At 52.5% G+C, this 14,556-nt stretch overlaps 1 protein-coding gene across 1 annotated transcript; it reads left to right on the top strand.

The window, feature by feature from the left end:
* The first annotated feature begins 2,870 nt into the window (after nucleotides 1-2,870).
* Nucleotides 2,871-13,984, top strand: LOC146759656 (uncharacterized). The gene is made up of 4 exons (XM_085555990.1): nucleotides 2,871-2,974; nucleotides 4,235-4,334; nucleotides 5,218-5,323; nucleotides 13,402-13,984. Exon 4 carries the CDS (start codon nucleotides 13,413-13,415, stop codon nucleotides 13,833-13,835), a length of 423 nt encoding a protein of 140 aa, XP_085412116.1. The 5' UTR covers nucleotides 2,871-2,974; nucleotides 4,235-4,334; nucleotides 5,218-5,323; nucleotides 13,402-13,412; the 3' UTR covers nucleotides 13,836-13,984.
* Nucleotides 13,985-14,556: the final 572 nt, after the last annotated feature.

Genomic DNA, 14,556 nt, shown 5'->3' with positions numbered 1-14,556 from the left:
TCAGACACCAGGGCTTGTGCTGGCTCAGTCCTCTGGCAATGATCAACATTAAAAATCTCATTAGGCTTTTGTTAGAGGCACAGAAAAGCAGTTATAGCATCTTAAATATTGAGTATTAAGCAAAGGTTTCCATTAACAAACCGCTTATTTCCTTTCCCTTGGGCAAGAGCCAAGCTTTAAAGAACAGGAACACCAGTGCTGGTGATTCCTGCTCCTGGGGTGCTCGCTGAAACCAGCTGGGGATGCTGCTGGAGCTGATCTCACTTCCTTGGAGTCAAGGAGTGGAGAGGGAAGCAGCAATAGGGCTAAATGAGGCCTGGATCTGAGGAGCATCATGGACCCAACATGGCTATGGGGCTGCAGGGGCCACAGTCCTGGGGGTACCCAGCAGTAATCACTGTGTCCTCTGCAGCCAAGAGGGTCCCTGCTTTGCTCCAGCTCTAAAAGAAGCCACGGAAGTCATTTATTGCTCCACAACTCCCCACCAGGAACATTATCCCTTAATTGCTGCATTTATTCAGACTTATTCTGTATATCTAACAATAATGAGTATATTAGATATGTAATTATTACTGTCATAAACGTAATAGTGACAAAACAATAATTGAAATAGTGTCTATGAGGATAATTCGCCATCGCAATTAATACTGCCCCGCTTAGTTAATATGTCACGGTTTAAAATAAATGCTGTCATTACTCCATTACTAATACCACGTTATAATAATTATTGCAGCAATAATTAAGTGTCTATAGTGATCATGAATTGCCACGGATTGGGATAAAAATCTCTGTAAATAACACAGGGACAGCTTTGCATTTGGTTGCAGGAGAGCTGGGAGCAGCTCTGGGTGCTTTGGTTGGGCAATGAAGTGCATTTCCTAACCAGCACAGGTACTTCACGATAACTCAACTTTACTCGAGTCCAACTCAATTTTCTCAGATTAAATAAAATTTCCAAGTGTCACTCAGCAGCAAACTATCAGTTGGAAGGTGGTTGATTTTTCTAACCCCATCTCTGGTCCAATTACAATTTTTAATCTATATGTAGATAATGGTGAACAAAACCCCTGTAGAAATGTCAAGAGTGAGGAGGTTATTAGCTTAGTTTTAATTACTGTCTATCATTCTTAGAAAAGCGCAGTAACCTGATAAATTAGGTGACAGCTCTGGCTGTAGGAGTTTAGGTGGGCTTTAAAGAAATGAGGTTTTTTAACCAGAGGTGTTGATATGGGCAATCCTCCCCAGCACCAAGTAGGGTGAGGTGAGCTGCATGGCCATGTCCTGGTACTGCCCAGGGATGCGTGGTGCCATTCACTGGTAGAACCCATCCTCAGTCACATCTTCATTCTCATCCCAGTCCTTCTCTTCATCTTCATCCTCAACATCATCCTCATCCTTATCTTCATCCTCACTCTTCATTGGAACAGGTTGCCCAATGAGGCTGTGGACGCCCCATCCCTGGAGACATTCAAGGCCAGGCTGGATGTGGTTCTGGGCAGCCTGGTCTGGTGGTTAGGGACCCTGCATATAGTAGGTGGGCTGGAACTGAATGATCATTGTGGTCCTTTTGTATCCAGGCCATTCTATTGTTCTATGACTGTCGTTGCCCTCACAGCTCTGGTGACACTGGCCCCTTGTGGATCCTGCCTATTGCTGCAGCTGGGAAGACCAGGAAGGCACTTCATTTGCTGAAGCCATCATTTGAGGTGAGTTTCAATTCTAAAGTAGCACAGGACTGCTCCTGGAGCCCATCCTGTTTGCAGGGTGTCCATTGCTTCTAAGGAGACAAGCTGCCATTTTGCTCCCCTAAAAAGCACCTAATATGGCAGGTGAAACATCAGAAACAAGGCTCAAGACTTGGGGAAAACATTATTTGGCTACGAAGTATTCCCATTAGGAATGTTAAATTGGAGATGAAAAGTAAATGTCTCTAAAAGCCTGGAACTCAGCACACATCATCTGCCACATGTACACACAGGGGCCATTTGAAGCCTAAGGCAGCACCTGGCCTTGCTGCTCTTTGGGAATGAGAGCACAGGGATGTGACACAGTGAGGTGGGGTTCCACATCTCCCCATAGTGGCTCTCGGAGCTCCCTGGCCCTACTTCCATGGGCAATGTCATCCCTCTTTGGCATAGCACGCTCTGGCTATGGTGGCCCTGCTGCATGTCGGTGTGGATATCCTTGCATGGCCGTGCTGCATCTATCAGCTAATAAACAGTTCATTATGCTGGAAGAATTATCTTTTCTGGCATTAAGGTCAGCTGTAAGGCGGACATTATTACTGGCAGGAGGCATAGAAGTGCAGACCATGGCAGATAGCAGCCTGTAACTCTTTATTATTTATACCAATGCAGCTGTGCTCCAGGGGATGGAGGTGAGGTGGCCGTGCTCACCCAGTGGCCCATACAAAACCCAGCCTGCTTTTGGGACCCAGTGGGATGTTTGCTCCATGGCTGCAACCCACCTTCTCCACTCCCTGGTCCAGTGGTGATGCCCACGTGGGTCAGGGGGTGCTGCTGACATTGCTATGGCAATCAGGGCTCCCTTCCACACTTTTTGAAATTAAAATGTGCCTGCGCTGGAAGTTGTTATCAAAAATAGAAGCATTTTATCTATCTTTAGTGCAGAACACAGATTGCATGGAGACATTCAATTTGGAGTCAATTTAAATTTCAATTGTCTGTGAAATCTAAATCAATAGGCTATAGTTCAATGGCGCTTTAATAAAACAGGACATAACAGAGAAATCATTAGGGATTACATATGATAAGAGATTGAAAACAGTGTCTGCGTAATGGTGGGGGAGCCATTAGAGAATTACCTCAAGCATTTGCAAGTAAACCAACAACCTTTTTCTCCTCCTGAGACTAACAAGAAGACTTAATCGTGCTGCAGCGCCTAAAAATACATCTCTGTCAGCTGTTGGATTGGGCCGGATTCGCCGTGATACCCAACTGCTGTGCGGACCAAGGTGAGGAGGGGGTGGCTGGGGGACGTGGAGCCCAGCAATGGGATGGGAATGGGGAGTGTGGGCAGCTCTGGTAGGAGTGGGGGCTGATGTATGGGTAGGGGGTGCACGGCAGCAGCCTGAGCTCTAGGACTGGGGAAGGCAAAGAGGCCACAAGGTGGGGAAGAGTAGATTGGGTTGGATTAGATTACATTGCATGGGATCACATTGCCCAGCACTGCGTTGCACTCCATGCCGTTGGGTGGCATTTGCACAGCACTGGATTGCCCAGCGCAGCATCAGATTGCACAGCGCTGGGTCAAATTACACAGCGCTGCACAATACTAGATCAAATTGCACAGGACAGCTGAGCACAGCTCTGAATCAGCTTGCACTGCACAGGACTGGATCAGATTGAGCAGCACTGCACAGCTCTGGATCAGATTGCACAGCATTGCACAGCACTGGATCTGTTTGCACAGCACTGCAGGGGAGCCCAGAAAAGCAGCTTTGAGCTGCACCCTGCCCACCAGTGAAGTAGTGATGTTTGCATGCTGTTGCACCCACTTAGTTTGTTTCCTGCAGATGAGGTGATCAGATGAGATCAATTAAGCTGTAAGTGCGTCTCAGGTATTAAAACAGTATTAATTGGAGCTATGCTAAAAGTAGATTTAATTGCTGCAAATCCTGTTTGCACCGGTCTGGAGGAGAATCAAGACAGCAGAAGACGTTGACGTAATCAGGAGAGTTTTGCAAGGTCAGAAAAGCCTCAACAGCAAAAAACAAAGTGTCCTCAGCTGCCACAGGGCCTGGCACAGCTGCAGTAGAGATGTGTGCATGCACACACTACATGCACACACCATGGGGGCACTGTTAGGGTGCTGCAGGAGCTGCTAAAAGCCCTGCACAGCCTGGGGAGAGGGCTCCTTTTTGCACCAGTGTAGCAAGGAAGGAGCTAACCCTGAGATTAACAATTTCAATAACAAACCAAGCAAAGTTAAGGGCATTTGAAAAATGTTTTTACAACCTTTGGTTAACCTGCAGTAACAGCTGTTTGAGCGCATATAAATAAGACTATTCTGTGGAGGAGACAGGAAAAATTGGTTTTATTTTAAAGGACACTGTTTGGCTCCTGCAGTGCAGTGGCATCTGAGGAAATATTGTGCAGCGGCTGCTGTGCGTCATGTGTAATGCTCAGAAATGCAGCCATGGAGAGCAATACGTTTGCTGGCTCCTGACAGCTGGGAAGCCGGGGTGTATTTTAAACCCAGCATCTCTCCAAAGGACCATTTGGAGAGGGAGGAGAAGGAAAAAGCCTCCAGGATGGCTGGGTGCCGGCCAGCCCGGCATCGTGGTGTCCCTGCCTGTGCTCCCCTGCCACCAGGTAAATACATCCCCTCCAACGAGGCTGTAAAGCACAAGTAATCCCCGCTGCCCCTTCTGCTAGAAAAAATCATGGCCTGGATTGGAAGCAGAGACACGCTTTTCTCCACCTGGAAATAAAAGTGTCACACCACTTGCCACTTCAAATCCGAGCAGAACGGGCTCCGGAGGCCACTAGAGAGAGAGACTTTAAGCCTCGCTGTTAAGAATTACAAGAGATCCACTGGGCAGTGTGGAAATACAAGAAATACTACAATGCCAGTGCTAAAACCTAATGAGAAATGGAACAAGCTGAGACAGAAGCTTAACAAGAAATAGTGGACAAGTCCCCCAAGAAAAACTGCAGGCGGTGAGGAGAGGAGCTGCCAGTGGCTCCGCAGTCGTATTGATCAGGGCCTGAGAAATAGGAGGGGGCCTTTGGAAAGTAGATAAAGCAGGAGATATACAGCAGTAGAGGGCCAGAACTGATGAAAACGGGAGAAAATGTGGCTTAAATCAAAGTGCAAATACACAGAAAGAGAAAAGGTAATAGGATTTGTGTTTATGGCTAAAGAGGAGAGTTGTGGGGTGGTGATCAGGCACGGTGGTAATTGAAAAGAAATGGAAAGCAGAGCTCAGTATAAATATTTTTGGGGAGAAAGTGGGCTGAAAACTTGAAATAAGCTATCGTTAGTATCAGCTCCAAGTGGAATATGGGAAGAATATGCAAGGAATGAGAACAAGGGTTTAGGGAGGGCAAAGGTAAGGGCTCAAGGAGCAGACCAGCTTCTGCCTGCCCAGTGTCACTCATACCTGAGCAGTGGTGGGGTTGGACCAAGAAAGGTTTCTTGGGGCTGTGTAAAATGCTGTGCATCTATGTGCTTTCTTTTCTGCTCAAAACCCAGTGGAAATGTCCCTCTGTGCTGTGCCTGCCTGGCTACATCCCTCCTGCTCTGCAGTGCAGGAATGCTGCAGTTTCCAGGGACCACATCGCCTGGGTCTTTCCCTTGGGTAAGTGGGGTTGTGATGGGTTCATGGGGCAGGGCTCATTTCCCACCCTGGGGCAGGAAGGAGGTGGTTGGTGACCACTCTGTGCACTCGGGGATGCAGTTACCCCTGGGCACAGCACAGTGTGAACCCTGGAACTGTGGGGTGCATGGTTCAGGACCAGGCAGCAGGTGCTCTGCCTGAGGACTTTTTGGGGGGTAGTGCCATGCAGGCTGCTGCCTTCCTCTAGCTCTCAGACTCTGCCATAAGGCAGGAATTCGATGCACAAATTCTTTGCATCCTGCCTACTAAATCTTACCTGTCTCCAACCTGCTGCAAGGTGTGCTCACCAGCATGCAGAGCACCTCTGCCAGCTGTGGGGTTCTGCAGCCACTCTTCTCACTCCACGGGCACAAGATAGCAGTGGATATTGTGGGGAGGGGGAAGTGTCTTTGCACACTCCCATGAGGTTGAGCCCCTCTGCAGGGGGTGAGCTCTCTGTATTCTACCTGGGTGCACACAGTGGGGCTGCAGGGAGTGTGTGGCAGCAGCATCCTGCTAGGGACAGCCCATCCGTCCATGGTGATTCAGACAGCTCCAGATCTGTTCCCAGGGAGTGGTGGCATCCCCAGTACCCACAGCCCCAGGGCAGCCTGCTCCCTCCAGTTGCTATGGCAATGAGACTGAAAGGTTTGGCTTTGCTCCCACCATGCTCTGCGCTGAGCATCCATTCCTTCACATGGGCATGGCTGTGGTCAGACCAATGATGGAATATTAATATTAATCTGAACTAATTGCAAGCAAATCGCTCCCACACTCTGTGCTGAGCCTGGCAGCCATCACAGCAGCCCTGGTATCTCCCAGTGTCCCCAGGTGGGGGGCAGGTCCTCATGCTATTCCCGACTGCCACCAAAACCTCCCTGCAGTGCTCTGCCACACTGCTGAGATACCTTCCTCATCTGAAAAAAGTAATTATACAGAAAGGTCGTCCTTATTTATTCTTTCATGACGCAAGCCCCAAGCGACTAGATAGTCAAATTAAGGCTCCGAAGTGTTTAATGAAGGCTGGGAGTGGATGTGGGGTCTGGATCACAGCAGGAGCTGTGCTCAGCACTCAGCAAGGGGCACAGGACCCACGGCTGCTCCATGTGCTGCGGAGCTGCAGCCCCAATGTACCGCCCATGGAAGTGCAATATTCACAGGGGAAGGATTTTTTTTAATAGGGCCCCATGGAGACATCAGAGCAATTTTCAAGGAGGTTTGAAGCCACCGGGAAGCTTATTAGATCCGTTCTGCAGAGTTAATTTGATGTTGGTAATCAGTGAGCAAGTTAAGCAGTTAAGGAGCTGGTGGCTGCCAAACGGTTTGGCTGCTGAGCCCGCTTGTAAGCAGCGGTTACTAATGAGTGCTTCATGAATATGAATGAGAGATGATTACAGTGTGGAAAGGGCAGTCAGCAAACCATAAACTTAATTTTAATCTTTTTATTATCAAAGTCACGTTATTAATAATAGACTTTACATGAAGACCTGGTTTCATCAGCCCATTAGGGCGGTGCCCGCTCAGCACCAGGGACAGGGCCAACCTCCATATGTTGTGCCCATCACCAACAGCACATGGAGACCCCTGGATGGGGCCATTTGGGGTGCCCAGAACATCCATTGGGCTCTTGGTGCCCCATGGGTGCCCTCATCCATTGCCATCCCTTGTGGAACCCATTGGCCGCTTGTGAGTGAGATGGGGAACTGAGCGCCCAAGTCTTGGCAGCGTGTCATGAGTAATGCAGCCCTCGCTCCCCATAAAAGGATGATCCCATTGTCTCCGAGACTAATTAATTGTAATTATTTTCATATGACACTATGATATGGGCTGCTCGTGTAACGAGGCGGCTGTTCCGGTGTGAAATGCTGAAGCAAGGAATGTAGAACATGCTAAAAAATATTAATCTACAAATGAAAATGATTTTAATTGGATTCTGCCTTTGGGGTCGGGTCACTGTTACATTTTCAATCAGAGTTGTCCACTCAGCAAAGCAAGCTGCACAGCCCTTCCAGATGGAAATGGTGAGTGGCTCGCAGAGGTTAATAGGAATGTTGGAAAATAAATAGGTTATTGATTGATAATAACAATAAGCTGACTCCAGTTCTACCTTCCTGACCTTCCCTCACCCAACTTAGAGAAAACTCAGTTAGCATCTCATTATGGATAGCCTTCCAGTCCCACGTATTAATGAGAACATGTGGGCTGAGGGGGCCAGGGGATCCCCTGGAGCCCTTCCTGATGTACCAGCAGCTTCCAGGGCCACCAATATGCACTGAGTGGATAGGAGTGGGGTTTTTGCCCAAATGGGTGCAGCCCTTACTGCACACCAGCAGCCTAACCCTGGCTGCCGGCACTGCATGTGCCGTGGTGGCAGTGATGCTTGGGGTCAGCAATGGGTTCCCCAAATAAGGTGCATTAGCCTTTCCATTTCCCCTCCCACCACCTGATTTGTTGGAATGTAGATGCCACGCTGCTCTCAGTGCTGCCTGCATCCTGGTGCTGCACTGCTTGCTGCAGGCTTTGCCCAGAAATGAAGTGTTGCATTGCAGGAAGAAGAGCATGAGCTGATGGAGGTGTTTTTCCTGGTCTGGCACCACCACAGCCCTGGGTGTAAGTGCTGTTATAAAGTCCAAGCACTGATAATGTTCCATTATGCACAGTCCATCTTCTTAACGTTTTCAGGGTATTAACCCAGTGGAGCATTAGTTGTGAGAATTAGAAGTGGCCAGAAATAAATTATACCAAGAGAGAAGTGCAGTTTGGGACTTCATAATTTTAATTAGCATTACTTCCACCTTCCTAATGAAGTCAGGTCAAGGGGCCCACCTGTGCCACTGCACTTCAATCTGCACTGCAACCCTCAGGCCAAACAGAGACTGCCCATAGCATCCCTGTGAGGCACCAGGGCACCCAAAGGGACATGTGGGCATCTCCAGAGATCCCTGCCAGTGCCCATGGGGTTGGGCAGGAGGGAGAGGGGCCCTGGGACTGGTGAGCAGCCCAGGGTCAGTGCTCTGTCTGCCTGCCCCTGCACAGTGGCAGCCCCATGGTAGGCACTGGGGTGCTTAGGGACATGGGTAGCACTCAGGGCCCCACTGGCTCCTGGATCTGTCTAGCTGGGGCTGTCCTGCCCACCAGCCGTGGGGAGCTTTGGGGAGCCGAATGGGAGCGTCACCTATGGGTGCTCCCCAAAGCATCCGCTCTGCTGGCGATGTCCCTGCGCAGTGTCTCCGCTGCTGCTCGGGGGTCCGGGCTGAGCCCTGCGGGGACACGCACAATTCTTTGCGGGTTCGTCACCGCAACGGCTCGACAGTGCGAGGCTGCATACAGAGGGTTGCTGTCGGTTGGCGGAGCACGAGCTCCACCTGCTGCCATCAGGCCCGGCCGGTACCGCAGCTCCGTGCCTGAACCTCCTGGGCTGCACACAGCTCTTCGTCCCCAGACCCATACAATGGGTGTGCACCTGCTGCGAGCACCCTGATATCAGCTGGAATTGGGGGTTCTGCGCTGCCAGCTCCAGTAATGCCCCCCTTGCAGTGCTTCCCAGGCATGCTGGATGCACCACAGGTTTCTGCTCCAGTGTCTGGCCCTGCCCCAGCTGCATTGGGATGCAGCACCCCCCTCCACCCTGCACACATCCTTTAATTCCCCAGCCCCTCTGTCCTGTTGATGGGGTGGCTGTGGAGAGAATCATCCATCCTGGTCCCATGTACTTAGTGTCCTGGCATGCAAGGGAGCTGCCCCTCACCAAGCACTGCCTATAGTGTAATTCCATCAGCTCTCTTTGCTCCCTATGGAGCAGCCACTGGCTGCAATGCCAGGACTTGGAGACTCAGCAGTCCCAGGCTCTGCTCCTGCATGGGGGCCTCAGCAACCAGCAGAATGACGCTGACAGCAACAGAGGGGTCAATATCTGCACCCACTCCTCAGGATCTGGACCAACAGGGGTCCCACTAAGTCAGCCCACCCTCTCCCAGCATCCCTGGCCCCCCATGCCCCACAAAGACACTGCACACAGGTGTTTGCACACTTGCCATGTTCACAGCAGACATTACAGGCAGTAAGGACTTCCTCAGCCCCATGTCCCCTTCTCCAGAGCATTCTTACCCCATGCCAGCACTGAGCCCTGCACCCAGCAGCACTGCAGGAACACCGGGCATTGAACAGGCTATTGGGGACATGCCTGACTCAGCACCCCTGTGTCTGGCTCTGATGTCTATCCAGTCACAGGCCTTCAAGGCACAGTTAGGGCAGGAGGAGGTGACACACAGTGAAGTTCTCGTGCCCTGGTACAAGGTGTGTCCTGGGCAGGATGGGGTACCCCAGTGCTGTCTGGATCTCTGCCCACAACACTACTGGGGGTCCCACACCCCTCTTTACCACCACCTATCTCCAGGCAGGTCTGAAATGGGAATAGACAGAGAGACTGTTTCCCAGCCAAGGAAAACACCGGGCTGGGATAAGGAGTGCTGAGGTAGCAGGGGTAATACAAAAGAGGATGCATCTCCGCAGCTCCAGGCAGGCAAGACTTGGAGCACATAGCCCTGTGCTTATGGTGTAGGGATGGAGCAGTGCTCATTGCTGCAGGTTTCTCCCCAGGCCCTGAACTTATTGCCCAAGGGGATCCCTGCCCTGCCCTGGACCTGGCCCATCCTGCTGTCCTCCTCATCTTCCTGCTCCTTTCCCCATTTGGATCCTACGCTCCATGCAGAGCTGGTGTGTCTGCTCCCCCATCAGGAAGAAGCAGGCATCCTCCTCAATCAAACATTAGAGCATCAGCCCAAAAACTCCTCCTGATCACGGCCTGGCTGAGGGCAGGAATTGGATTGTTAGTGGTTAATGTGGAGGAGGTGGGGAGCTGCTTGCCCTTGGGTGCTGCAGATGCTGATTCCCCACTCATGGCTGAGGTGCAGGGGGCAGCCAGCTCAGTGCTCCCCAGCTGCAGGTCCAGGAGCCAGGCCTCTGTCCCAGGGGTTGAAGGCAGCACAGGGACAACCATCATCTGCTGGATGCAGGGCGAGCTGTGCCCTGTGCATACTGGCAACCCCTTATACACTGCATGCCAAACCTGGACAGATGGCTGGATCATGATCAACCCCATGCGGATGCAGGGGAGTTTTACCTAATTTCAGACCTATAGAAAGCAAAGCAAGGGCCGCAGCCCAGCCCCAGCATTAGCAGTGCACTGATTCTGCAAGGCAGAGTGCCTCTGGCCAGCTCATCACCATCTCTGTCACTGTCACCATCAGTGGGCTGGCAGGACATGGGTACCAACCCATGGGCAGCTCCAGCTTTCAAAGACTCATGGTTAGTTAGGAGCACACTGCGGGCACCACCTTTCTGCATGCATCAGGGTTACAAGATCACTGCAGAGAGAAAAAGGGAGTAAAGAGAGCCAGCAGAGTCTGCAGGGCACTAATGCAAAGAGGCTGTTTCCATGACAGGTGAACTGGGGCTGGGGGGCTCATGGCCATCGTGCTACTTTCTGGGCAGCTTTGCTGGATTATTGTGGCAACTGCCAGTCGTTGCTCATGATTTTGGCACTGTCCCCTTTCCACTCAGTTTCTTTTTCCTCATTGAACCGTGTGAAATTTGTCAGCAAACAACAGACCAATAGGGAAATTTTGAAAGCAGCCCTGGCCTGAGCCTCTCCCTTTGCGCTGCACTCAATGGCAGTGTGGGGTCAGCAGCCATGGGTCCCTGGGTGGGTGGGGACCACTGCTCATCTGTCATGGCCAACAGCGCTGGGAAGTTAAAGAGCAAAGAACAATTGTTAGAGGCAAGAGAGAAAGAAGTAAGGAGAGGTTAGTGCAGGCTGTTAGTAAAGAGAAGCATGGCATCGTCAGTCGCACTTAGAGAACGTATACGACTAGAAGAGAAATGAAGAGAAAAGCAGCAATGATTAGTTTGTTTAATTCAGTTCAGGAATGTGTTAGTAACACAGAGATCTACTGGCTTAAAAAGGAACTGAAAAGCTTCTGCTGATAAAACCATTTTTGGGCTTCCAATCAGCAGCAGAACCATATGCAACACTCTGGGCATTGCAGCCCCACTGCTGTAGAGAGCAGCCCCATGCAGGGGGCATGCAGAGGGGCTGCCCAGCCTGCCCTGCCTGCCCCACATGCTGTCTGGGTTCCCCAGCCCCACAGTGCCCCACATAATCCCGTACTTACCCAGCTTTTCTGTTCCCCTTTAAGGCCTGCGAGCTGTTAGTGAGAGCGGGGCTGTTAGTAGGGCATGCGCAGGTGTGTTAGTGGGTTAGTGATCACATAGGGCACTCGGTGCCCGGGGGGGGGCCTGGTTAGTGCTGGAGAGGAGCAGAGCACACGCATGCACAGCTGGGCATGGTTAGTCCCCACACGAGGCAGCACCTCCCTGGTTATGGCTTTGGAGAGCAGGAGGCGTTTTTGGGCTCTGCCACTGGATTATTATGGGATATGGGAAGGTGTCAGTGGATGGGAGAGCGCAATGCAGCCCTCCTGATGAAATGCTTGGAAGGGACCTGCTGCTGTCACCGTGCTGGTGGGGCACTCAACACCTGAGTATACAATGTGATGTGTAGCTCTGGCACCATGAGGATGAGAGATGGGCTCCAAGGAGGGGACAACTCCAGGAGTGCCAGAGTGTCTGCAGGAAGAAGAGGGCCCCAGCACCTGGCAGAACCATGCACAGGCAGTCCCATGTCCTCAGGCACTGCCACCACCATCTCTTCAGCTGTGTTCCCACAGCAGCTGGGCTGGCATCAGGTGGCTCCGCTGGGGCCGGCAGCTCCAGTGTCCATGTGCAGGCGGCTGTCACATCCCTGTGCCTTGTTGCACTCGGGTGAGAGCTGTGGCAGAGCCACGGGGCTGGTGGTGCTGGGAAGCAGAGATGCTGTGAGCACCCAGGAAGCAGACCCCACCTCACTGCCATGCACCCGTTGGAGCAACCCCTGGGCACACAGCCCATGCTGTGATCCCATTTATCCCAGGGAGGGCAGCTTTGCTCCAGGTGCAGAAGGAGCAGCCCCGAGTGCAGGCAGCACAACCCAGCTGCACAGACTTGTGACAGCTCTCAGGTTATGGGGCGAGCACAGGGCTGGGTAATACCAAGGGGTTCCCACCTGACCCACAGGGGTCCTACCTGTGCAATCTGGCTACATGGGCACAGTGCAGCGTCCCCCATCCCATCCGGCTGTTGCTCTGCGAGGGCTGCGCAGGGGACTGTGTGTGAACAGACCTCAGGTCAGTCATTAGCAGCTGCAAAAGAAAGCAAGCAACGCAGCAAGAGAGCAAGGAGCAGTGCCATGCCTTCGGATCAGCACTGAAATCCCTGTTTCAGCACTGCCTTGGGGGAGCATGGCACTGCCATGCAGTGAGGGCACCCCATACCCTGCAGTGCCCTCAGACCCACCGCTGTGCCCACAGTCTCTGCTCATGGGCTGTAACGGAGGCAGACATCCCGCCTGGCCATGTCCTGCTGGGCACAAACAGCACAAGGCCAATGTGGGAAAAGCAACAATGGCCCCAAGCCCCAGAGGGGCTGCTCTGTGATGACTGAGCACTTCAGCTGCCGAGCAGCTGCTGTTTGCTGCCTGAGGTTCATTGTTGCTGCTCTGCTTGGTGGGATGATCCCTCCTCCCTCCTCCCCCATCAGTGGATCTATTCTGGCCCCCACCCAGCACCCTTCCACCCCTCCCAACCCACTGCTGCCCCTCACCCCACTGCCGCCCTTTGTTCCCGTACCGCTCGGCCGCTGCTCTGTGAAGCAGAGCTGTAATGGGGAAAGGGGGGGAAGGGTCCCTGTGGGGTTGGGGGATCTCATTCCTCCTGGCTCTTGGGATGAGATGGACATGCACACAAAAGTGGTGGAACAATGAGGGAGAGAAAATGGCTCCCCAAAAGGAGCCCGGCAGCAGCTGTCACATGAACTCTTTGCAGAGGAAAGAGCTGTGTCAGAGCAGGGATATCCTCAACCTCTCTCCTCTAACACCCCCCCACACCTAACAGCACCAGGCCTGGAGGAAAATGGTGGTTTCAAGACAAAGAAGCAAACCAGTATTTTGCCTGCTTCCCTTCCAGGAGCACTGAAAATGAGGCAAGAATCCATTTACCTGTCTCGAGCCCTATTCTTGATGAGGATTCTGAAAAACAACACGAACAAGCAGTGCATCCATCAATATCGGTGCTGGTACTCAATGCGGGGCTGTGGGCATCGAACCGGGGGGCTCCCAGGGATGTACCCAATGCCCCCCAACCCTGAGCCTGGAGAAGGGCCACATTCCCATTGGAAAACAGCAGAGGGAAAGGGAAAGGCAGCATTACCTGACTTCCAGGTGGTGGCTGGCTTGGGGACGGTAGGCTGCATGCTCTCTTGGCTGCTGTACAGCTCCTTTGTGCTGCAGCTTTCCAGAGAGATTCCCTGTGCAAGATATTGCCATGCAAACTCCTCCCCCGCAGCCCCTGCCGGCCCCACAGCCCTACCTACGTGCAGGAGGATGCTGCAGCGCCTATGAAATGTTAATGCTGGAGATGCAGCCAAGGCAACATCTCTCCCTCCCCCCATCTCCGTGGCCCCAAGTGATGGGTGAGGGGTTGGGGCAGGAGGGGGCTAAGGGCAATGGCTGCTGCTTGGGGAGAGCGTAACAGCTGTGGGTGCTGCGGTGCTGGGGCTTCACTGTGTCACAGTGCATCATGTGCAGGCGCCCATGGGCAGTGCCCAGCCATCCCCATCACATTGCCAGCTTCAGCTTATTGCTTTTCCCCCACAGGCTGGTGTCTCAGCAGCCCCCACCAGCAACCTGCTTCCCCATCTCCTGCAGCACTGAGCAGGGACAGGAAGAGAAGCCCTGACTTGGGCACTGCCGTCTGCAAGGCTGCACCCTGCTGCTGTGTGCATGGCTGGATGGGTGATGCATGAATGCAGAGGGGTGTATATGGGCACATGCATGAGTGCACAGGTGTGCAGGGTTTTGCCATGGGTATGGGGGTGCAACACAGGTGTGGGGGTGCATACGTGAGTGCACAGGTGTGTGCTCAGGTGTGTGCATGGATGTTTGCAAGCTTGCAAAGGTATGGAGAAATGTGTGCATAGGTACAGAGCTGTATATGGGCATGGAGATGGGTGCACAGCATGCAGCTGTGGCCTGCCAGACCTTGCAGCTCCTGATTCCTCCTGAGCAGGGCTCAGGCAGCACGGTATCCTCTCCTGTCTGGTTGGAACTACAGTGATGGCTC

This window comes from Coturnix japonica, chromosome 9 (genome assembly GCF_054131305.1).
Source record: "Coturnix japonica strain WE chromosome 9, WE-NBRP24, whole genome shotgun sequence".
Taxonomy (NCBI): domain Eukaryota; kingdom Metazoa; phylum Chordata; class Aves; order Galliformes; family Phasianidae; genus Coturnix; species Coturnix japonica.
This window is presented reverse-complemented; position numbering and strand designations above follow the sequence as displayed.

Coding starts and splice junctions, on each gene's coding strand:
- LOC146759656 (XM_085555990.1), top strand. CDS start 13,413: ATGAGGCAAGAATCCATTTACCTGTCTCGAGCCCTATTCTTGATGAGG.